Genomic DNA, 24,675 nt, shown 5'->3' with positions numbered 1-24,675 from the left:
ATAAATCTTCACATGGACTAAATCTCAAAAAAAAGAATCCTGTTTGTTTGTGTTTTCCCTAGAAAACTGATACAGGTTGAGTACATGTATCTGAAATGCTTGGGACCAGAAGTATTTTGGATTTCAGATTTTTTCAGATTTTGAAATGTTTGCATTATACTTAAGAGTTGAGCCTTCCTAATTAAAAAATCTGAAATCCAAAATATTCCAATGAACATTTCCTTTATTTATTTTTACTCATTACGTCTCCTTAGTGAGAACATTTCCTTTGGGCATCAAACAGGCACTCAAAAAGTTTCAGAATCGGGAGGATTTTGGATTTTTAGATTTGGGATGAATAATCTATATTCTAATCAAGATCTTGGTTTTCTTCTTTCTTTTTTCTATTATATATAGAACAAATTATTGACAGGTTTGTGATATTGTACTCATAAACAGTTTTCAACATGAAATCAGCCAAAAATTTCAAACTAATGAAAGCTTTCACACTATCTATCACGAAACAATTTTACAGCTGTGTAATTTATTATAACCGCTTATATACATTTTTCTCTTTTTAAAGGGTTAATGACATAAACTGCCATTAGGAAAATAATTATTGTTTCTAATCAAGCGGTATAAAATGTACTTTAATCTCCCTTACTGGCATATCTGAAACATGGAGTGAATTAACGGATTTTCTATATACAAGCCTGAGAGGATTGATGATGTCAACAGAAAATCAATCAGAGGGCTTTACTTAGAAATCTGTCAGGCTATAAAATCTAACTTATTATCTACAGCCTAGATAAATGAAAATCATTTTTAAATGGTTTAGATTAGAAAAGTGAGTAAAGCGAAACCTAATCTATTGGATACTTGTTTTGAATGCTTGTGCTTCTAAAAAGCTTTATTTTTTTTAAGCAGCAAGACCCCACCAGGTATATTCTTCATTAAGGACATAAATTCAAGGAGATAAATTTCCACTGGTAAGAAACACCAGATAGCAATAATTGGAAAATTAGTAACTTCGTGAGTATAACATTTTCACCAAGATGTTTTTAATAGACATAAACTTATTAACATGGTAATAGGTTATTAGTTTATAATGGAATAAAAACTTACAGACCCCTTGAATGTTTGCTTAATTTTCAAAAGTTTCTTAGTTTATAACTGATAAATTTTTAATGGAACAACATCATGTTAAATGAATACATAGAGAATGCATATAAAAGTACGATGATTCCTTGGGCCCAGGAGTTTGAGACCAGACTGGGAAACATAGCAAGACCCCAACTCTTTTTTTTTTTTTGAGACGGAGTTTCGCTCTTGTTACCGAGGCCGGAGTGCAACGGCGCGATCTCGGCTCACCGCAACCTCCGCCTCCTGGGTTCAGGCAATTCTCCTGCCTCAGCCTCCTGAGTAGCTGGGATTACAGGCACGTACCACCATGCCCAGCTACTTTTTTGTATTTTTAGTAGAGACGGGGTTTCACCATGTTGGCCAGGATGGTCTCGATCTCTTGACCTCGTGATCCACCCGCCTCGGCCTCCCAAAGTGCTGGGATTACAGGCTTGAGCCACCACGCCCGGCAAGACCCCAACTCTTAAAAAAAAAAAAAAAAAAAGTACATTGAGACCACATGTTAAGAATACAGATACCAGTTTCTACCAAATTCTAGTATATGTGCTGACAAAGCAAGCACATTTCTACCAAATTTTACATATACCTTTGCCTTCTGAGGTTTTATTTTTTTATATTATATATATTTTCAACAAGCATTCCTTTAGTATTTCCATTGTTTAGGGTAAGATTTCATTTTCTCCCAAGGGACAAAACCAGATCAAGCCTTCAGCTTGTCATGAAAATGTTTATTTAGGTTAAAACAAAAACAAAACAAAACAAAAAAACTGTTCTCTGGAAAGTATCTATAGCTGGAGTTAGCAACTTACTCAAATAGTAACAACTATTAACAATTTTGCCACTTATCTTTGATACAATAGAGGCCTGTGAAAATACTGTCCTTAAATTCTAATATGGGCTAATAAGTATTTGATTTGGTAGTCTCATAGTGAATTAACCATAGTTTTTCTTCTTAGCATTTCCAACTATAAAAATAAAGTGTAAAATTACACTGAATTCATTAAATGCATATTAATTCAAATGCAGTTTTCTACATATGGCATCTTTTTCTAGCCTTATCTTTTACTACAGTTCATAGTTTCTTATAAATCCAGGTATTTAGTATGTGATCTGTAAACTCTATGGAATAATGGTTCTTATGTTTTTGGGAGGCACACATGACTTTGCAAATCTGATGACAGTTATGACAGATACATATAAAATGGTATTTAAAACTTTGAGGAGCACATTTAATAACATACTCCCTTAAAGGTGTATCCTGGTTACGAACTCCTACTTTAAAAGTGCAGAACAGGTCGGGTGCAGCGGCTCACACCTATAATCCCAGCACTTTGGGAAGCTGAGGCAGGCGAATCATGAGGTCAGGAGTTCAAGACCAGCCTGGCCAACATGGTGAAACCCTGTCTCTACAAAAAATACAAAAAATAAGCTGGGGGTAGTGGTGGGTGCCTGTAATCCCAGCTACTTGGGAGGCTGAGGCAGGAGAATCACTTGAAACTGGTTAGCAGAGGTAGTAGTGAGCCGAGATTGCGCCACTGCACTCCAGCCCTGGTGACAAAGTGAGACTCCGTCTCAAAAAGAAAAGAAAAGTACAGAACAGTGTATATAGTATGCTACCTTTTATTAAGAAAAGGAAGAAATTATGAACATATAAATTTATCTTTAATTATATTTGCATGAAGAAACCTGGAAAAGATAAATGAAAACTAATAAATATAGTTACCTGTGGTGGGGTACAGTGGGGGCAGAATATAAAATTCACCAATGTGGTGGGAATAAGACTTCTCTGCATATACCTTTTTACATTGTTTTTGATTTTCAAATGCTGTACATGTATTATCTATTTTAAAACATTAAATTACAAAAACAAAAAAATAAATAATTATAAAAACTAAATGATGAATTCTATAAAACAAAATAGCTACTGTAGAAGGCTTTTCTCTTACTTGCTTGGTCAAGACTGTATTTAGGGAAGATGATGCTAAGAATTAGGTTTTCACACTCACAGAGCATATGCAAAATATGAAATCAACTAATTTATACAAATGGTGATGATGATAAGGCATTTACAGTTTAAGATGGGGTTGTTTTGCATTTGTACAGTTTCATGCAAATTTATGTTCATAGCCTACAACATGTATTGGCTTGGAATAAAAAGCTGGACAATGACCAGAAGACTAAATAAAGTCAACTATGCAAAGGAAAGGGCTTTGTACAGCATGAAGGAAGTGCTCAATAAAACTCAGTTGAACAGAGCTATACAAGGAAACAGGTCTGGGAAGTGCAGAGCAACATACCTGCTTGATCCTCTTTCAGTGTGTTGGATATGGTGGAACCAGTCAGGGCAGCCAGCGTTGCTGACGGGGAGGCTCTGTACCGAGAAAGTCTACTTAGAAGCATCTCATTAATGCTTTTTGCAGACTCGCCCTCTTTTCTCATTAGAATTGTGCGTTCTTGAAGCGGGTTGGCTACAAATACACCATTTTCAACCTAATATATATAAAAACAGGGAGGTTCTAAAATGATATCTGTTTCAATTTAGTTAGCAAATTTCTTCTTGAGGATATTACTGTGAGTAAATAAAAAATATTTCAAAAACTGCACCTGAGTAGATGTAAACCTTAAAACTTAAATGTCCTATGGAAAATACTACAAACAAAAGAGACCATGCTAAGATTGAGAGCTTTCATTTTTCATAATAGCTATAACATTTCATAGGTCTATGAAAAGTTGTTGATTAAAATTCATTATACTGGATTCCACAGTCAGCGCTTACTAATTACATGCCTCTGACAGGTTGAAGTCAAATGACAGGAAAACAAATCAATCAGTCTTTGATTTACTGTTAAGGACAACTATGAGGATAATGTCTTCTTGAAATATCATCAGTGGCTAAAATCCAAATTCTATATTAACAACAGTTAACATTAGCATCAGTTGCTCAGGCCCTGGCAGAGCAAGCCTGGACAAAGGCAGATTTTGCTAAAAATACACATCAACTTCAAGTGGATCTTTGCTGGTGCTTTGCAATTCATTCATCACTTGGTTATTCCCCAGAAAACTCTTTGGAGTCGTGGCTCCAAAATGCCTTCACCAATTTTGAGCTTGACTTTCAGCAGACCACCTTTCCTTCCTTTCCTTCCTTCCCTCCTTCCTTCCCTCCTTCCCTCCCTTCTTTCTTTCTTTCTTTCTTTCTTTCTTTCTTTCTTTCTTTCTTTCTTTCTTTCTTTCTTTCTTTCTTTCTTTCCTTTCTTTCTTTCTTTCTCTCTCTCTCTCTCTCTCCTCTCTCCTCTCTCCTCTCCTCTTCTCTTCCTCTCTCTCTCTCTCTCTCTTTCTCTCTTTCTTTCTTTTCCCCCACCTGGCTTTCAGTATTGCTAAAAAGATCCAGACACTTACCATAAGCTTCTCCTACTCATGTCTTTTCCAACTCAAGACTCTTGGGACCCAGCCTCATATATTATTTCTTTCCTCTTTAATTCAGAGGAAGAAGGATTTCACCTCATATTATTTAAGATGAAGCCCTCCACTTCTGCCTCAAGCCCTGTGCTCCGCTCCTGTCTCCTTCTCTATTGACCTCCTTCTCTTTGTTTTCAGATATTCACAGGTCTTAAACAAAACCTTGGTGGCCCATTAAGATATCATCCCTTTTGTCAAATCTCTCATGGCCCCTTTCTAGATCCAAGAACCAGGTCCCCACCAGCAAAGACAGGCAGGACTGGCCTGCAGCTGTGGGGTGTGGAGATAAGAGGAAATGGGAGTACAAAGTGACAAGTCTCCAGAAGCAAAGGGAAAGCAAAAGAGGAGTCCACAGGGAAAGGTTGGTAAGACGGAAGGGGCAAGAGACAGTGAGTAAACTCAGGAGCACGGCCAGGAAGAATTCCCAAAGGTGCGTGTACATAGTGGAGGAGTCTTTTATGACATATTCACAAATGATAAAGGAAAAGATTTGTTACAGAGTCCAAAAATGCTGTTTCTATTTCCCTATCCCATGGTTTTTAACCCTTTGCAGTTGGTGGTCTCTGAATTCAACACCCTCTAATAAGTGGGCAATCTCAATGATCCACCAGTAACCTATAACCAAAAACATTGACCTTTTCCTTGACCTCTTTGCAGGTCGTGCAGCCACTGCCACCTTTCTTGGGATTCTGATTCCTCAGTCTTGGTAGCAGAATACAATCCTGGTTTGTTTGTTTTCTTGAGACAGAGTCTTGCTCTGTCATTCAGGCTAGAGTGTAGTGGTGTTATCACAGCTCACTGACGCCTCAACCTCCCCAGGCTCAGATGATCCTCCCACCTCAGCCTCCCAAGGAGCTGGGACCACAGGCATGTGTCATCACACTTGGCTAATTTTTGTATTAGCACTTTTTTTAAAGATGGGGTTTTGCCATGTTGCCCAGGCTGGTCTTGAACTCCTGGGCTCAAGCAGTCTGCCTGCCTCAGCCTCTCAAAGTGCTGGGATTACAGCACTTTGAGCACACCATGGTGAACCACCATGCCTGGCCTGGTTTGTTTCTTTTTAACATGAACACTTACTGCTCCATAAAGTGCTCACTGTGCTGGTGAGTGACACCAGCACAGTCCCTGCCCTCCTTCCTGATTCTCTCCTTGCTGGTCAACATCTTCACTTGCTTAAATGGGACCTTGCCCAAGATTAGACCCAGGCCCTGGTGTTCAAGATCTCCACCCGGAATGCTCCAACCCTAGACCGTCCACAGGTGAGCTCCTTCCTATCATTCAGGTCTCCATTAAATGTCACCTATTCAAAGAGGCCTTCCCTGGTTGCCAATCTAAAAAAGAATCTTCCCCAGCACTCCCAAGCCAGAGCACATCATGCTGTTTTATTATCTGCACAGCACTTACTACTCTCTGAAATTATTTTATTCATGAAGTCTTTTGTTTGCCCTACTACTTCCCCATGCTCCGACTGAATGCTAACTCCCTGAGAACAGGGATCCTGACTGCCTTGTTCACCATAACATCCCCAGCACTTAGGAGGCATTCAATGAATACTCGATGGCTTGCTGAATAAACAGATCAGGGCCCTCCCCTAAATCCAACTCCACCTCTCTGTGGCAACTCCCACATTTCTATTTACAGACCCATCCTTGCTGCTAAGATCTAGTTCCACTTTTCTAACTGCCCCTTACCCTCCCCACCAACATTTCTACTTGAACAGCCTCCTGTCACCTAAAATTCAACATGTCCATCTCTAACTTCACTGTCTTACCCCAACGCTCCTGCTAGATTAACCTTTAGCAAACACAGCTCTATTTACGTGGCACAATTCTAAATATATCCCTTCAAAAACATCCAAGATAAAAGTCAATCACTTTAAGCTTGGCATTCAAAAGCATTACCCAATCTGGCCCTATGAGAAAATCAATGGATACCTTAAAGACAAACAAAACAAACAATAAAAAATTAAAAGAAAAAAAGAAAAAAAAAGACAAACAAAACACTCTATTATTGTATTTGAGTACTTTGAAAATACTGCAAAGAAAAACTGATAAAGCACCTGTGTGACCCAAATATGGCTGAAGTTTGCTGCAAAATGGTAAATCTTCTGGGAATCCCTACTTCAGCAAAGATGCTCTTCAGGGTAAGAAGCTGCTAAGTTAGGAAGGAGAGGAAGAGCTGGGAGGAGTGAGAAGCAGCCCAGAGTTTGTCATAACAAGGGGTTTCCTTCCTGGCAAGCAATAAATAAAAGCTGGCAATAAAACCTGGCAACTTGGACTTTCTGGTCCAAGTCAACATCATCTCAAGACAAATGACTGCACCAGCCTCCCAACCCATCTTCCCACTTCCACAGGCACGTGGTTTACTCTCTGCATAGCCAGTGATCATTTAAAAATGTAAATAAAGCCAGGCACAGTGGTTCACACGTGTAATCCCAGAACTTTGGGAGGCCAAGAAGGGGAGATCACTTGAGCCCAGGAGTTCAAGACCAGCCTGGGCAACATAGCTTGAGACCAGCGTGTCTCTATACACACACACACACACACACACACACACACACACACAATTATCCAAGTTCAGTGGCACACACCTGTAGTCCCTGCTACAAGGGAGGCTGAGGCAAGAGGATCACTTGAGCCCAGGAAGTCAAGGCTGCAGTAAGCCATGACTGCACCACTGCACTCCAGCCTGGGCAACAGAGGGTGATCCTATCCCACCTCACCCCACCAAAAAAAAAAAAAAGTAAAACTATGTCTTCCCCCATTTAAAACCCTGCAGTGGCTTTCTAACACACTTAGGATAAAATCCAAATTACTGACAGGGCCTCACAAGGGCCAACATCTGCTGACCTCCTCAGCGTCATCTGCCTCAACTCAACCCTCTCTCACTACCTTTTTAGCCACACTGGCCTTCTGTTAGACCTCCAAAATACCACGCTTCCTCCTAATACTGGGCCTTGGTACCTGCTATTTCCTTTTCTTGGACTACCCATCCATTGCAGTTTGCTTGGAACTGTGTAGGTTTTAGCACTGAAAATTCCATGTCCTGAGCAATCCCTCAGTCTCAAGCAAACTGGGATAGTTGGTCACCCTGTCTGTCAGGATGGATGGCTTCTTATCATTCAAGTCTCAGCTCAAGAGTCTTTCCTTAGAAAGGCCTTATGTGCCTCGCAAGCTAAAGGAACTCCCCAACTCCTCGCCCTGTGCACTCCCTATCACTTTATCCTGTTTTATTTTCTCCCCAGCATTTATCACTAACTGAAATTATTTTGTTCTTGTTGTTTACTTCCGTATTGTCCAACTTCCCATACTCTTAATATAAACCTCACGAAAATGAAAGCTCATTTCCTCTGCTACCCAGGTAAGGCAATATAGCAGGCCCTCAATTAATACATAATGAAGGAGGGGTAGCTTAGTCATCTGGATCATAACTGGAAGAAATAATAAATCCTTAGGGAGAAGAGGGGAAAGACATCTACTGTGTCCATTACTACACTGACAATATCTTCAGGAAGTAACATAAAGAGGGAAAAATAGCAATAAAATTGTCACGGAATCTAACCACTTCAAAAACTGCAGTTTATACAGAGCACATGGGGGCAGAAGACCTCTTGGAACAAAACTGAAGTGAGAATATTTTTTTCAAAAGAGGCTTGAAAAGGTAAAAAAATTTATAGGCCAGGTGCTGTGGCTCATGCCTGTAATCCCAGTAGGTAGAAAGGCAGAGGAAGGAGAACAGCTTGAGCCCAGGAGTTAGAAACAAGTTAGAGAACACAGTGACACCCCATTCTCTAAAAAAAGACAAAAGGAGTTATAGAAGATTCTCAAGCAGGAATGTGTCCGGTGTAGAAGTAGCCAAATCAGGCAGAAAGATTCCAAGCCTCAGCTATTCTGTAGTCTTAAAGGCCAGAATTCTGTGTCTAGAGTTTCAGAAGGCCTGCTGCTTCATGTGGGTGGACTGCCACATTGGTGACCCCTAATGAATGATGCGTCCTTGTATTCATGTCCGTGTTTAGTCCTTGTCCCACACTGAGTCTGGACTAGTCACATGACTTTCTTTCCCCACATTAGAGAGCAAGTTGCTGTCCAGGCACGGTGGTTCACACCTGTAATCCCAGCACTTCAGGATGCCGAGGTGGGTGGATCACCTGAGGTCAGGAGTTTGAGACCATTCTGATCAACATGGTGAAAACCCGTCTCTACTAAAAATACAGAAATTAGCTGGGTGTGGTGGCAGCGCCTATAATCCCAGCTACTCGGGAGGCTGAGGCAGGAGAATCACTTGAATCCAGGAGGTAGAGGTTGCAGTTAGCCAAGATCGCACCACTGCGCTCCACCCTGGGCAACAGAGAGAGACTCCGTCTCAAAAAAAAGAAAAAAGAAAAAGAAAAAGAAAAATTAGTCAGGTGTGGTGGCTTGTACCTGTAATCCCAGCTACTAGGAGGCTGAGGCAGGAAGATTGATTGAACCTGGGAGGTTCAGTGACTGAGATTTCGCCGCTGTACTCCAGCCTGGGCAACAGAGCAAGATTCCATCTCAAAAAAAAATTCTTGCTTTAAGGTAGAATTTTACTTCAATAATAGAGCAAGGTACAGAAGAATGTGTATAATAAATCACCATTTGTGTACAACACAGAAAAGGAAAAACAAAATACACAAATGCATTTATTTGTATGTGCTCAGTCTGTGGAAGGATACAGCAAGGAAATGTTAACCTCACTTGCCTCTGAGGAGGAAAACTGGGCTAAGAAGCAGGGTAGGTAAGAGACTTTTCTACCTTCTGAGTTGTATACTATGTGAATATATCATGTTAAAAATATTTTTAATTAAAACAACATAGCTACTACTAAATTTGAAGAGAAAATTACCAGTACTTACTTTCCTTTTTTTTTTTCAGGGGGGAGGCAGGGTCTCACTCTGTCACCCAGGTTGGAGTGCAGTGGCACAATCATAGCTCACTACAACCTTGACCTCCTGGGCTCAAGCAGTCCCCCTGCCTCAGCCCCCCAAGTAGCTGGAACTATAGGCATGCACCACCACACCTGGCTACTTTTTTTATTTTTTGGAGAGATGAGATCTCACTTTATTGCCCAGGCTGGTCTCCTTTATTCTTTTCTTAGAGGCCATGCTAATCTCGGTATCATTCCAATTTTGATGTCTGTGCTGCTAAAGTGAGCACTTATCAGTACTCCTAAGTATCAGAGTGAAATCATAATTCCTAGCAAATCTAATTCCTTCCAATAATTATTATTAGCCACATCTATGTGACAAGTATCTATACTATTTAGAAACCAAAATTAATCATAACTCAGTACAGAATTTCAGGGCTAGGACTCTATGAATCATTTCATCTAAAGCATTATTTCATAAAGTTTTTTGCCTGGTTTGGCTCAGGCAAATCACAGAGGTCTATGGTAAAGCCCTATCATTTGTGAATTTATAAACAGGTGACTTTTTAAAAAATCTATTCTATAACTTAAATTTAAAAAAATAAAATATTTCAATGCCTCCACAGTCCATTCCATCATCCCCCTCCAATTCCTCTCCTGCTTTCATATCAAACCCCTTGAGAGAATTATCTATTCTTTTTGTTGTTGTTGTTGTTGTTGTTGCTGTTTTGAGTCGGAGTCTCACTCTGTTGTCCAGGCCGGAGTGCAATGGTGTGATCTTGGCTCACTGCAACCTCCACCTCCCAGGTTCGAGAAATTCTCATGCCTCAACCTATGTAGTAGTTGAGTAGCTGGGACTACATACAGGCACTTGCCACCATACCTGGCTAATTTTTGTATGTTTAGTAGAGACGGGGTTTTGCCATGTTTAACAGGCTGGTCTCGAACTCCTTAGTTATCCACCCACCTTGGCCTCCCTAAATGCTGGGATTACAAGTGTGAGCCATCACATCTGGCTGAGAATGATGTATTCTTCTCCATCTTATCCTCCCTACCTTACCCTCAGCCAACTCCATCTGGCTGCCACTCCTGTTATTCCCCAAAACAGCTTGTTAGTGCTGCAATGGTCTCCACATTACACATTCGAAGACCTCTTTCAGTCTGACCTTGACTTCTCCAGCAGAATTTAATGCTGTTAAACAAGTTCTCCTTTTTATAAAAATTTCCTTTTTTAAAAGTTAATTTTTCTTAAAAACCCATTGTTAAACTTTAAAAACATATGAAAAGATCAATGGTAAAAAGTAAGTCCTGCCCCAACCAGTTCCCTTCCCCAGGTGAACCAATGCTTCCAGTTTTTGTGATGTTTCTTTCATTCATTCATTCATTTAGCAAATACATCTAATAAGCATCTACCGTGTGCTAGTACTGCTTTAGCACCGGCAGGGCACGGTGGCTCACATCTATAATCACAGCACTTTGGGAAGCCAAGATAGGCAGACTACTTGAGCCCGGGAGTTTGAGGCTAGTCTGGGCAACATAGTAAAATCTCATCTAAAAAAAAAAAAAAAAAAAAAAAGAAAGAAAAGAAAGAGAGAGAGAAACAAAAATCCCTGGCCTGCTGGAGCTGACATCCTAAGCATGGGAGACAGTCAATAAATGGGTAGTAAGAAGAAAACTAAAGCAGGGCAGAGGACAGGGAGGAACAGGATTTTATTTTACACAAAATATTTCATACAGAATAGTCTTTTGTTTTACATAAAATACCTCATATAGAAAAGTCTTTCTGGTAAGGTGATTTTTTTTTTTTTTGAGACAGAGTCTTTTTTTTTTTTTTTGAGACAGAGTTTTGCTCTTGTTATCCAGGCTGGAGTGCAATGGCGCAGTCTCGGCTCACGGCAACCTCCACCTCCCGGGTTCAGGCAATTCTCCTGCCTCAGCCTCCTCAGTAGCTGGGATTACTGGCACGTGCCACCATGCCCAGCTAATTTTTCGTATTTTTAGTAGAGATGAGGTTTCACCATGTTGACCACGATGGTCTCGATCTCTTGACCTCATGATCCACCCGCCTTAGCCTCCCAAAGTACTGGGATTACAGGTGTGAGCCATCGTGCCCAGCCAGTAAGACGATTTTTTTTTTTTTTTTTTTTTAAGAGACAGGGTCTTGGTCTGTCATCCAGGCTGGAATGCAGTGGTGCAATCCTAGCTCACTACAGCCTTGGACTCCTGGGCTGAAGTGATCCTTCTACCTCAGCAACTAGTTAATTTTAATTTTGTTTAGTAGAAACAGGGCCTCACTTTGTTGCCCAGGCTGGTCTTGAACTCCTGGCTTCAAGTGATCCTCCTGCTTTGGTCTCCCAAAGTACTGGGATTATAGGCATGAGCCATGGTACCTGGCTCTTTTTTTCTTTTTTTGAGACAGGGTCTGTCTCACTCCATTGCCCAGGCTGCAGTGCAGTGGTATGATCATAGTGCACTGCAGCCTTAAACTCCTGTACTCAAGTAATCCTCCCACCTTAACCCTCTAAATAGTTGGGACTACGGATGTGCACCATTTTGCCTGGCTAATTAAAAAAAAAAAAATTGTAGCAATGTAGTTTCACTCTGTTGCCCAGGCTGGTCTCAAATTCTTGGCCTCAAGCTATCCACCCACCTTGACCTCCCAAAGTGCTGGGATTACAGGTGTGAGCCACCGTGCCTGGCCTGATAAGGTAATATTTGAGCTGAGATATTTAAAAGTGAGAGAAGCAGCCATGTGGTTATCTACAACCCAATATTCCAGCATAAGGGACTGAGGGAGAACATACTTGGTGTGTGTGAGTAACATGGAGGAAGCCAGCTATAGCTAAGTGACATGAACAAGAAGGTGTGGTAGGTGCAGAGGGTGTAGGTACAGCGGGTGGAGGTGCAGCAGGCGGTAAGTGCAGAATGTGTAGGTGTAGTGGATGCAGGTGCAGAGAGTGTAGGTGCAGTGGATGTAGGTGCAGAGGGTGTAGGTGCAGCAAGTGCTAAGTGCAGAATGTGTAGGTGCAGAGGGTGTAGGTGCAGAGGATGTAGGTACAGAGGGTGTAGGTGCAGCAAGTGGTAAGTGCAGAGAGTGTAGGTGCAGTGGATGTAGGTGCAGAGGGTGTAGGTGCAGCAGGCGGTAAGTGCAGAGGCTGTAGGTGCAGTGGATGTAAGTGCAGAGGGTGTAGGTGCAGCAAGTGGTTAAGTGCAGAATGTGTAGGTGCATAGGGTGTAGGTATAGAGGGTATAGAGGTATAGAGGGTGTAGAGTTTTGGTAACAGGTTTTGGCTGAGAAGAAAATTTGAGCATCATCAATATATACAGGTGTCTGAGGCCAGAGAACAAGAAGAGATCAACTAAGAAGTTAAGACAGCAGACAGAAGCAGACAGAGCAGAGAGAAGAGGTCCTAGAGGTAAGACTCAGAAGGAACAATCAGCAAGTAGAAGTATCATGGGGTGTCCACAAGCCAAGTGAAAGCAGTTTCAAGAATGGAGAAGTGACCAACCATGTCAAGTAATAGCTGACCACTGAATCCAGCATTGTTGGAGCCACTGGTGAACTTGGGAAGAACTGTTAGGCTGCATGATGAGGATACATCAACAGAGATGGGTTCAAGAGAAAATGAAAGGAGAGGAGGCAAAGACAAAGAGAATAAATGCTTTTAAGAGTTTTGCTATAAAGAGGAGTCAAAAAATAGAGTGCCTTGAGGGGGGTACGAATCAGGAGAATTGGCTTTGTTTTCTCAAGATGGGATACACTCTAACATATCGGTATACTGTGGTGGACAATCAACTGAGAGAGGAAAAGTTGTTAACACAGAAAAAAGACAACTGCAGAAAGATTCTGTCCCCTAACCCCGTTTATTACATTGCAGGTAGTGAATACACACAGTGTTCTGAGCTTCGCTTTCTGTACTAAATAATCTCTCATGGAACTTAATCTACTTCATTCTAGGTAGATCTGCCTCATACTTTAAAAAAAATTTTTTTTTTTAAATTATATTATTATTATTATTTTTTGTAGAGACAGGATCTCGCTTTGTTGCATGCTGCCCAGGCTGGTCGCAAAATCCCAGACTCAAGCGATCCTCCTGCCTCAAGCCTCCCAAAGTGCTGGCATTGGCCAGATGCGGTGGCTCATGCCTGTAATCGCAGCACGTTGGCAGCCTAAGGTGGATGGATCACCTGAGGTCAGGAGTTTAGCCTGGCCAACATGGTGAAATCCTGTCTCTACTAAAAATTAAAAAATTAGCCGGTGTGGTGGTGGGCGCCTGTAATGCTAGCTACTTAGGAGGCTGAGGCAGGAGAAATGCTTGAACCTGGGAGGCAGAGATTGCAGTGAGCCAAAACAGTGCCACTACACTCCAGCCTGGGTGACAGAGCAAGACTTCATCTCAAAAAAAAAAAAAAAAAAAAAGTACTGGGATTACAGGCACGAGCTACAATGCCCGGCTGCCATATACTTTTAATGACTACACAGTGTTCCATTCTGTTAAAGTACCATAGGCAGTAAGTCAGATATCTATGTTTAGCTTCCCAAGTTAGCATTTTAGGAAAGTTGCTAAATTAGTGACTGGGTGACACTTTAAAAGTTTTTTTTTTTTGAGATGGAGTTTCGCTCTTGTTACCCAGGCTGGAGTGCAATGGCACGATCTCGGCTCACCGCAACCTCCGCCTCCTGGGTTCAGGCAATTCTCCTGCCTCAGCCTCCTAAGTAGCTGGATTATAGGCACGCGCCACCATGCCCAGCTAATTTTTTGTATTTTTAGTAGAGACGGGGTTTCACCATGTTGACCAAGTTGGTCTCGATCTCTCGACCTTGTATTCCACCCGCCTCGGCCTCCCAAAGTGCTGGGATTACAGGCTTGAGCCACCGCGCCCGGCCTAAAAGTTTTTAATGATTAAAAATTTCAAACATATGCAAAAAACAGAGAATAGTAGTACAATGAACCTCCATATACCCATGATTCAGATTCAACTATTGCCACACCTGTTTAACCTATCCTCCTATTTTTTTTTTTTTTTTGCTCAACTATTTTAAGGTGTCTCCTAGACATCACACAATTCCATTTCTGAATATTCTGAATACTTCACTATGCAGCTCTAAATATATGGACATTTTCTCATATATTTCACCATCGTACTTAAAAATTAGATTAAGGTCAGGTGTGGGGACTCATATCTGTAATCCCAACACTTTGGGAGACTGAGACAGGAGGATTCAGTGAGCCCAGGTATTCAAGACCAGCCTGGACAACATGGAGAAACCTCCCACCCCAGCTCTACAAAAAATACAAAAATTAGCCAGGCATGGTGGTAGATGCCTGTAGTCCCAGCTACTTGGGAGGCTGAGGTGGGAAGATCACTTGAGCCCAGGAGTCTCAGGCTGCAGTGAACTGAGATCTAGCCACTGCACTCCAGGCTGGGTGACAGAGAGAATGTGTCTCAAAAAACAAACAAACAAGTAAACTAAGACTAACCCCCTTGGTTTCATCTAATAGTCCTAACACTTTCTCTTCTTTTTTTGAGACAGAGTCTTGCTCTGTTGCCCAGGCTGGAATGCAGCGGCGTGATCTCAGCTCATTGCAACCTGTGTCTCCGGAATTCAAGCAATTCTCCTGCCTCAGCCTCCTGAGTAGCTGGGATTAGAGGTACCCACCACCACCCTCTGCTAATTTTTGTATTTTCAGTAGAGACGGGAATTCACCATGTTGGACAGGATAGCCTCGATTTCTTGACCTCATGATCCACCCCGCTTGGCCTCCAAAAGTGCTGGGATTACAGGCATGAGACAGTGCACCCAGCCCCTAATACTTTCATATTCAAATTAGCTCCAAAAATATTTTGTTTACAATTGATTTGGTTTATTCAGACTCTGAAAATTATTCAAAAGTTGTTCTTTTAATCTAGAGCAGGTTCCTTCCTCCCCAGTTTTTTATTTCATGCCACAGGCAAGGATTGTTTTAATTGTTCTATTTCCTCCAAGGCAGGTATCAGCTTTGATTGTATAACTGTATATCTAAATATATCTTTATGTTGTCTTCACAGTTGATTGATATTTTGGCTGAATATATTCTTCTGGGTTGAAAAACAATTTCTGGCAGGAGGCAGGGGACGCTGAACTACTGAAAAGGAAGATCCAAGGCCAGGCAAAGTGGCTCACGCCTATAATCCCCACACTTTGGGGGGCCAAGGTTGGTGGACCACTTCAGGTCAGGAGTTCTAGACCAGCCTGGCCAACATGATGAAACCCCGTCTCTACTAAAAATACAAAAATTAGCTGGGCATGGTGGCCTGTAGTCCCAGATACCCCGGGAGGCTGAAGCAGGAAAATTGCTTGAGCCTGGGAGACAGAGGTTGCAGTGTGCCGAGATCACGCCATTGCACTCCAGCCTTGGTGACAGAGCAAGATTCCATCTCAAAATAATAATAATAATAAATAAATAAATAAAAACAATTTCCCTCAGAATTTTTAAAGTGCTGCTTCATTTTTACCTTCAGGAATGCTACTGGATAGCCTGGTGCTTTTCTAATTGCTCAACATTTGTATATAATTTTTTTGACATTTCTGGAAGCTTTAGAGTCCTCTTTTATCCTACGTAATCTGAAATTTCATGATGGTGTGGGCATTTTACATTCACTGTGTCAGATAGCTTTGAATCCAGGTACCAATGTCTCATAGTCTGAAATCTTTCTTGTATTATTTCTTTTTTTTTTTTTTTTTTTCTGAAAAAGGTTCTCAGTCTGTCACTCAGGCTGGAACGCAGTGACGAGATCACAGCTCATTGCAGTCTTGACCTCCAGGGCTCAAGCGATCCTCCTGCCTCAGCCTCCCAAGTAGCTACGATGACAGGAATGTGCCACCATGCCTGCATAATCTAAAAAAAATGTTTGTGGAGATGGTATCCCACTATGTTGCTCAGGCTGGTCTTGTACTCCTTGGCTTCCCAAAGTACTAGCATATAGGCATGAGCCACCACACCCAGCCTGTATTATTTCTTGATCATGTCATCCTCTTTATTTTCTGTTCTCTTTTTGGAACTCCTATTAGCAAGACTTTAGATGGATGGCTCCACTACACCTTTTATCTTTTCTCTCATATTTACTGTTCTTTATCTATTTGTACTTTGTGAAATGTTTCTTAACTCTTTTACTAATTTTTAAATTTTGATAGTCATAGTTTTAATTTCCTCATTCCCTGATAATTCCTTTTTGAAGCATCCTGTCCTGTTTTATAATATGAATGCAGAATCTTCTCATATCTCACAAAGCAGTTAGTGTTTATGTGAAGTTTTACTCTATTTCTTCAGTTAGCTGTTTGTTAACTTTTTCTAATTTTTAATCTTCATATTAGAAGCCTTCTTTACTTTTCTAGTGATACTTGGTAGTCTGCTCTTTTGTTAATTTTAAAACTTTGTATTAGGGGAAAATTTCAACAAACACAAAAGGAAAGAATAGAATAATGAGCTTCCTATGTGCTGAACCCCTGGCTTCAATCATTATCATGATTTTTTTTTAACCTATTTGCCTCCCCTCCACACACATACCTCTCCAACGTTTGGAGTTTTGTTTTTCTGGGTTTTTATTTTGTCTGCCCTTTTTAAACAGTTCAATATGAATCAGGAATTCTGTGGGTTGAGGCTTGTTTCCTGGAAGACATCACTTGTGAGTGATTCACCAGGGAGGCAAGTCTTTTCCCTTAGATAAGCCCAACATCAGTATGAGAGGTCTTTTTCCGAGGGTCATTCAGTTTCTTCAGAAAATAACTAAGTCTTGGGCTTGGACAGCCAGCATCTGAATGCAAATGTTGTGAGCAGAAAGAGGGCCTGCAGGCCCTTAGGTAAACTCTCAGTCTACTACCTTGTCTCACAATGGCTCTGCACCACATCTCATGTCCCAATTGCTAAGATGCTCTAAGGCTGGTGGGGGTGAGTCATCTCTCTTCCTCTGGGTATTCCCCTACATGTACACTTGGCTTTCTCCACATGGAAGTATGGGAAAGAACACTATACTCTCCATCTGATCTCCTAAAGTAGACAAGAGATACTGCCTAGAGTTCATGAACAAGAAATAAAGTTTTAACTATAAATTACAAATATAACTAAAAGAAAAACTAAAACAAAAGAAATCAATAGGCTAGGCAGAATCAGAAATGAAAGAGAGAGGCCAGGTGCAGTGGCTCAGGCCTGTTATCCCAGCACTTTGGGAGGCTGAGGCACCCTGATCGCTTGAGCTCGGGAGTTCGAAACCAGCCCGGGCAAGATGGTGAAACTCTGTCTCTACAAAAAAACACAAAAATTAGCTGAATGTGGTCATGCACACCTGAGTTCCAGCTACTTGGGTGGCTGAGGTGGGAGGATCACCTGAGCCCAGGAGGTTGAAGCCACAGTGAGCCATGACTGTGTCAATGCATTCCAGCTTGTGTAATAAAGTGAGACCCTCTCGTTCTCTCTTAAAAAAAAAAAAAATGGGAGGAAAGAAAAGAAAGACGGAAAATTAATTTAGACAAACCCTCATCTATCACAACAAAAAAGAAAGAAAAATCAATTTGGTTTATATCTGGCATTCATAAATCAAAAAACAGCAATATAAGCATTTTACTTAGGGATATGAAGGTTACCATCAGAAGGATGTGACTGCCTGAAGAGCATGCTGGGAATGGAGGAGTGGGGCAAGGGTCTCCTGATTTTCATTATGAGCCTATATATATATAAAAAAAGTGTGTGGGTTTCTTTGATATAATTTTTTCTTCTAATTTAACAAAAGCATATTGGAGAAACAGGGAATTCTTCAATGTTCCCATTATTCTTAGGCTAAAGACCTAATTTTTTTTTTTTTTTTTTTTAAGGCAGGGTCTGTCTCTGTCACTCAGGCTGGAGCACACTGGCACAATCAGGCCTCACTACCACCCTGATCAACCTTCTGGTCGACCTCCTAGGCTCAAGTGTTCCTACTGCCTCAGCCTCCTTAATAGCTAGGACTACAGGCACATGCCACAACACCCAGCTAAGTTTTGTGTTTTTTTGCAGAGACGGGGTCTCACTATGTTGCCCAGGTTAGTCTCTGACAGAGCAGGAACACCATCATCTCAGACAAACACTGCCACTTCAAGTTCCAGCTTCCTTTTTAAAACTCCTAGGCTCAACAGATCCTCCCACTTTATCCTTCTAAGCACTGGGATTACAGGTGTGAGCCACTGTGCTCAGCCAAGAACTAAATGAAAATTCCTTAAACAGCTGGTAAATCTCTTTAAAAACCAATTAAAAAAAAAAAAAAGCTTTTCTGACAGTTATGAACACATGTTCAATCTCTAGCAGACCAATTCAAAGATTCACTCTGGCAGGGACACTTTATAAAGTAATAGGTAGAGGACACTGTGAGACTCGATAGAAAAAGAACATGCACAGTTAAAGGTTACAAGACTCCTAACTGATAGTCTGCTGCTCGGTTAGATAACTGATTTCCCAGAACATGTTTTAATTCTGTTAACATTTATTAGAAAATTGCTTTGGTGTTTTTTTTTTTTTTTAAACAGGAATGTTAATTTCTTCCCAGAAGGAGACTGTAAATGAACTCATGAAAAAAGGTTTTGTCATAGACCTGGCTTGGAGCAATCTGTTCTTTTATAAGTCTCTACAAATACTACCTAGACCATCTCTGTCCAATAGAACATTATTCATGATGGAAATGTTCTATATCTTTTCTGTTCAACAAAGAGGCCACTAGCCACATGGCTACTGAGCACCTGAACTATGGCTAATAGAGCTAAGCAATTACAGTTTTAATTTTATTAAATTTCAAGTGAAATTTAACTAGCAACATATGGCTAGCAGCCACTATGCAGGACACTGCGGATCTACAGCGCCGTGGCTCCCAGCTGCTTCTTATCCCAAGCCCTCCTCTCTCTGCATTTCAGCCACTCTGGCACACTTTTTCTCCCTAAAACATGCTGACTCCTGCCACAAACAATTTGCATGTGTGGTCTCCTCTTCCTGGAATGTTCTTCCCTCACCTACTCCCCAACAACTTCATCTGGTACACTACTACTCTTTCTTCACTACTTAGGATTATCTCGTGCACTTATTTGCTTACTTGCTTGTGGTTAATCTTTATGTCTCTCCACCACCATCCCCCCAAGCCACCCAACTCTGGGGCCTGAATACACGTCCCATTTGGGCAAGAACACTGCCCATCTCTGTACTCCCACCACCTAGATAGAACAAGTTTAGCTCTCAGTGAGCATTTGGCTAATATCTAAAAGGTAAATGACTTGTCACAATTTTGTCATCTCTCTCAGAGACTCTCAATTACTATCTGTAGTCCCATTCTTTCGACTGTAATTTTGTCCCATATTTCCAACAGACTGTGCGCACTTCTACTTAAATATCCTACTGTCTACACATTAAGTAATGTTACCTCCTGTCACCAGATTAACCTTCAGAAAGCTTGGCTCTATTTATGTCATACAACTCCAAACAAAGAAAGCTTCAAAGACAGCTAAGAGAAAAATCAATTTTAAGGAAACACTGAACACACTATACATGCTGCAAGGTTCTTAGGCCCTTTGTACACCAATATAAAAATAAAGCAAACAGAAATGTTTCTCAAAGACACAAGCGAGAAAGTTAAAACTTACCACAAGTTCAAAAATGTCCATGAAGACAGAATGTCCTTTCGGTGTTTTCTCATTCAGGCTGGCAGGAGACCAGATCCAATAGAAGTAAGTGCCATCTGAAGACAGGTGCACTGTGCTCATGGTGCTGCCAATGGGGAGGTGATTGGCTGGCATTGGCACCACCTGGCACACCTGGGCATGAAAGGGAGGAAATCTCCATTAGAGCCACATATAAATTCTGATTAATCCTATCAGCTCATCACTAATGCTATTATGTCCAAGATGAGAATTCACTAGGCTTCCTGGTCAAAATAAAATGGATATTTATCTCTAAGAATAATATATGCAAATTATATGGCAAAAATATAAAAGTTAATACAATGGGCAATAGAATAAATATGAATAGCCATGCAACAGATGAAAAGGTTCTTGGGATTGATTCAAATTACTTTTTAATAAGAAAAAGTATTTACCAAACACTTTGAATCTATTACGCATATGTGCTGTATCTAATACTTACTAAAAACAAAGTTTTAGAGAAGCAGCACTTTCTGAAATTTCTTTAGAAAATGAATTTAAAATAATTTTATTTAAAGGACAAGAACTGTGTTTCATTTACCTTTGTATCTCCAGTACCTAATGCAAAGCCCAACTCAAAGTTATTTAATGAATATGGAAGGTAGGAAAAAAGAAACAGCAAAAGAAAGCCAAGAGGGAAAGCTGAGAAGAGGGAGAAGGAGAAACAAAGTAAAAAATATAAAGGCCCATGACAGATCCTAACTTAGAACACGAAGGCTTATTAAAATTCACCAAGTCCATCAGGAGAAAAAGACAAACAACGATTCTGTATATTAGACATGAAGGCACATGTTTCTAATACTAAACATCCTTCTGTTTGAGCATAATGAATAAGCTTTGCATCATTTCACATTAAATGTGTAGCTACATACCAATTTTTACTCCCAAAGATAAGCGCTTAAAATGAGGGAACATTAGAACCACAAAAATCTGCTGGCTAGGTTAAAAAAAAAAAATCAGAAATAGAAGAGTTGAGAAACTCAAAAATAATTAAAGAGGGTTAGATCCCTTCACACAACAACATTAAGAACAATGCTCAATTCCCTATTACTTTGGAGGGGGCACTAGTTTTCCCAAGGCTATCTCTGACCCCTCAAGTGATTTCACATGAACTTTTTTCCAGACCTGTTTTGTCTAGCTCAAAAGTAAAAACTCATTTAGTTGATGTAACCATACTTTGAACCTACAGTGCCAGGAAGACTAGAAAGTTGACAGCTACTAATTGTCCTGTGCTATCCCCAAAATGTTCCCAATGCACATATCTCGTTTGTGACCTACAGCCCTGCTTTCTTGGACAGTGTCAAAGTTTCTGCAACAACACTGAGGAACTTGACATTACTTCAAATGTAAACCGTATTCCGAGATTTAACATCTGTTTAACTTCCAGTCTTATAACTTCTGTTTCAAATGAATATGTGACATCCTCATCTGTCTGCACTTGTGACAAGAAATTAGGTTAATTGGGCATCTATTTGTTAATTTGTTCATTTTATTCATCCAATAATTATTAAGCACCTACTACGTGCTCTGGAGATGACAGTGGTGAACGAGACTCAGTCCCTGTTCTCTAGGTCAGGCAGCTGAGTGACAGACAGGAAGAAACGTAACATTCCACTTAATTTCTAAATGTGACTACTCTCGGGGCACTCACTCCACAGATGCCAACTCTAATCATTTAATCTAACTTTGGTTGAAAGACAGAAAGTTGCAGTGTTAATAGTTCAAACTCCAGAGCAGAGAACCAAAGGTTCAAGTTCTGGTGCTGCTACTATTGGCTGTGTGGCCTTAGGCAAGTTACTTAACCTCTCTGAGCTGCATTCTTTCACTCAACAATAAACACTTACTGAATGCTTATTAGGTTCCTAGCCAGTTGCCTTATCTGTAAGATAGACCTACCATAGTTATGCCACACAGGTAGAAAGAAAAAATGTATGCAAATTGCCTAGGCCAGGGCCTAGAACATAGGAGATAGTGAGGAATGGTAGTTACCAACATTATTGTTATTATCGGTCAAATGTCAGGCACTATGTTACATTCTAGGAATACACAGATGAGTAGGACAGAGTCCAGGCCAAAAGGTGTGCATGATTGGTGAAGTCAGGCAGAAATGCAGGTAACTGCAGTGTAATACAAGTGCCAAGGCAGAATGCTTATGAGAGTACTAAAGCCAAATTGTTAATCCCTAGCACACAATGATTTTACTCTACACTCATTTCAAAGCTCCCTTTCCCACAGAGAGGCTGTTTAGAACAAACTGAATAAGGAAATGATGCCTTCACAAAATAGATCTGGTTCAAAAAAAAAAAAAAAAACCAGCTAGTATTTATACCATCTTTGACTGTCTAGAATTTTTTCTTAATCATAAAAAAATGTTTGTTGTAGGCTGTAGAAACTTAAAGAGCACATTCACTCAGCTCATATGGGAAAAGTCTAAGACATTAAAGAAAAAACAGAATGCTCAAACTGTAACAATTAAAAGGATGCCACTGTGGGAGGAAAATATATTATTAATTCTGATGATGTCAGTAACTTCCCTTACTGCCTCTAATATATATATATATATATATATATGCCTTGGTTTTCTGTTTACCTGAAGGGTGTTCTGGTCAATGACCTGGAAAAGGGAATGAGGTTTATTATCGAAAGAGACAGGCCGGTGGAGAAGACTGCCGCTGCCAAAAGCCACCCATCCTGCTTCCAATTCCTCATTTCGGCAGTACACAAAACCTCTGTGGAAGAAAACGGAGCACAGGCTGAATCACCTGGCTATGTCGAAACAGACACAAACAACATTTTCAACCTAATTTTAAAAAATGATTAAGTATGTAAAACATCTGAAGGAAAGTGAAGGCATTACATATACTTCAGGACTGACAAACTATAGCAAATACTGACTTCTTTCCACAATAAATTAGAGGAGAGAAAAGGTTGGGGAAAAGATCTAAATGTATATAAGGCTCTCAAACTGCAGATTATTTTGGCAGTTTATAGGTCTTATAATCTGAAAATCACTTGGTAGCCGGGTGCAGTGGTTCACGCCTGTAATCCCAGCACTTTGGGAGGCCGAGGGGTGTGGATCACAAGGTCAAGAGATTGAGACCATTCTGGTCAACATGGTGAAACCCCGTCTCTACTAAAAATACAAAAAATTAGCTGGGCATGGTGGTGCACGCCTGAAGTCCCAGCTACTCGGGAGGCTGAGGCAGGAGAATTGCTTGAACCCAGGAGGCGGAGGTTGTGGTGAGCCGAGATCGCGTCATTGTACTCCAGCCTGGGTAACAAGAGTGAAACTCCGTCTCAAAAAAAAAAAAAAAGAAAAAAGAAAATAAAATCACTTGGTAATCCAATGTCAAATCCAAGTTCAGAGAGACTTAAGTAGAAAAATGTCCACTTATCAACATGGAGAAGTCACTGACATTGTTGCAAAAATACTGATCACGGAGGACTTTCTGGCTGGAAACAATGATCTTGGGGCTACCAAACTCTTCAGAGCCAAAATAAAGCTAAAATGCACTAACAGAACAAGATGGAGAGAGGTGGCAATAAGAAAAGATTGTAATTATTTGAATTAGTTTAGACTTGTTACTTAGTTACTAGCCTATGGGGAGTTGGAATGTACCCCCAGTGTCTTCTTCACAGAGATTTATGTAAGGATGAAAATGTTCCAGCCAAATCATTCAGCAAGTGCCATGCAACTGACCTGAGAGTACCATGTAATCCAGACCCCAATTTGCTTACTCCTCTTCCAACTGAGTTAGTAGTATACAGGTAAAGACCGTCTGCCGTGAGACAGCGTCCCAAGTCAGCATCTGAAATCGTTTTTTCACAGGTAAATTATATATATGTTTTTTCTACTGAAATTATAAACATGCTTTCTCTAATGAAAAAGCCATTAGGAGGCTGAGTGAAAGATAACTTCCCACTTCTAAAATAAGAGCTTCATTGTGACTTTCAGGGAAGATGGCTTGAACCCCCAAATCAAACATCCAAAATACATGTGGACCAGGAACCAAGATAAGATCAGATAGTTATCAGCAGGGGAATGTGGTTTAGCCTGCCAAATGTTTTTTTCTTTTTTTTTTTTGAAAAGCTTGTAACGAGTCAATTTTAAACATTCCTAATTCTAGTTTGAAATGACGAATACTAATTCTAAGTTGAAATGACTAATAGTACAACACTTTTATTAGTAATTGCACAGTAAGAGAGGTGTGAGCTCTTATGAGCTCAGTTAAGTGACCCTGAACCTCTTTGAACGTTAGTTTCTTTATCTGTAAGATGAAGATAATAATATGTACCTCAAGGGTTACACTGATGGCCAGATGAGATAACAGGGGTAAATACATCTATATTGCTCTCCGGTGCAAAGCCAGTATTCCATAAATGGCAAACAAAATTGTGTTAATATACATTAAACTAAAATCTGCTTCTGTAGATTTTCCATTCAGAGATCCTAATTTTAGTCTCTGGAGGGACACAGCACCGAAGTTTAATATCTTTTCTATTTTAAAATAGCA

The 24,675-nt window shown here is 40.5% G+C and overlaps 1 protein-coding gene across 10 annotated transcripts in view; it reads right to left on the bottom strand.

Moving 5' to 3' along the window:
• Nucleotides 1-24,675, bottom strand: part of HECTD4 (HECT domain E3 ubiquitin protein ligase 4) — a 238,568-nt gene that overhangs the window by 125,051 nt on the left and 88,842 nt on the right. For all 10 annotated transcript variants that reach the window (XM_074402205.1, XM_074402206.1, XM_074402207.1 and 7 more), the window contains exons 5-8: nt 23,862-23,970; nt 22,752-22,890; nt 20,105-20,275; nt 3,420-3,612 (exon numbers count right to left, since the gene is read on the bottom strand). In XM_074402205.1, the coding sequence (XP_074258306.1) occupies nt 3,420-3,612; nt 20,105-20,275; nt 22,752-22,890; nt 23,862-23,970 (612 nt within the window). The remainder of the gene's footprint in view (nt 1-3,419; nt 3,613-20,104; nt 20,276-22,751; nt 22,891-23,861; nt 23,971-24,675) is intronic.

Source organism: Saimiri boliviensis, chromosome 7 (genome assembly GCF_048565385.1).
Source record: "Saimiri boliviensis isolate mSaiBol1 chromosome 7, mSaiBol1.pri, whole genome shotgun sequence".
In the NCBI taxonomy this organism is placed as follows: Eukaryota; Metazoa; Chordata; class Mammalia; order Primates; family Cebidae; genus Saimiri; species Saimiri boliviensis.
Note: the sequence above shows the minus strand (reverse complement) of the source record. Positions and strands in the feature narration are given on the sequence as shown.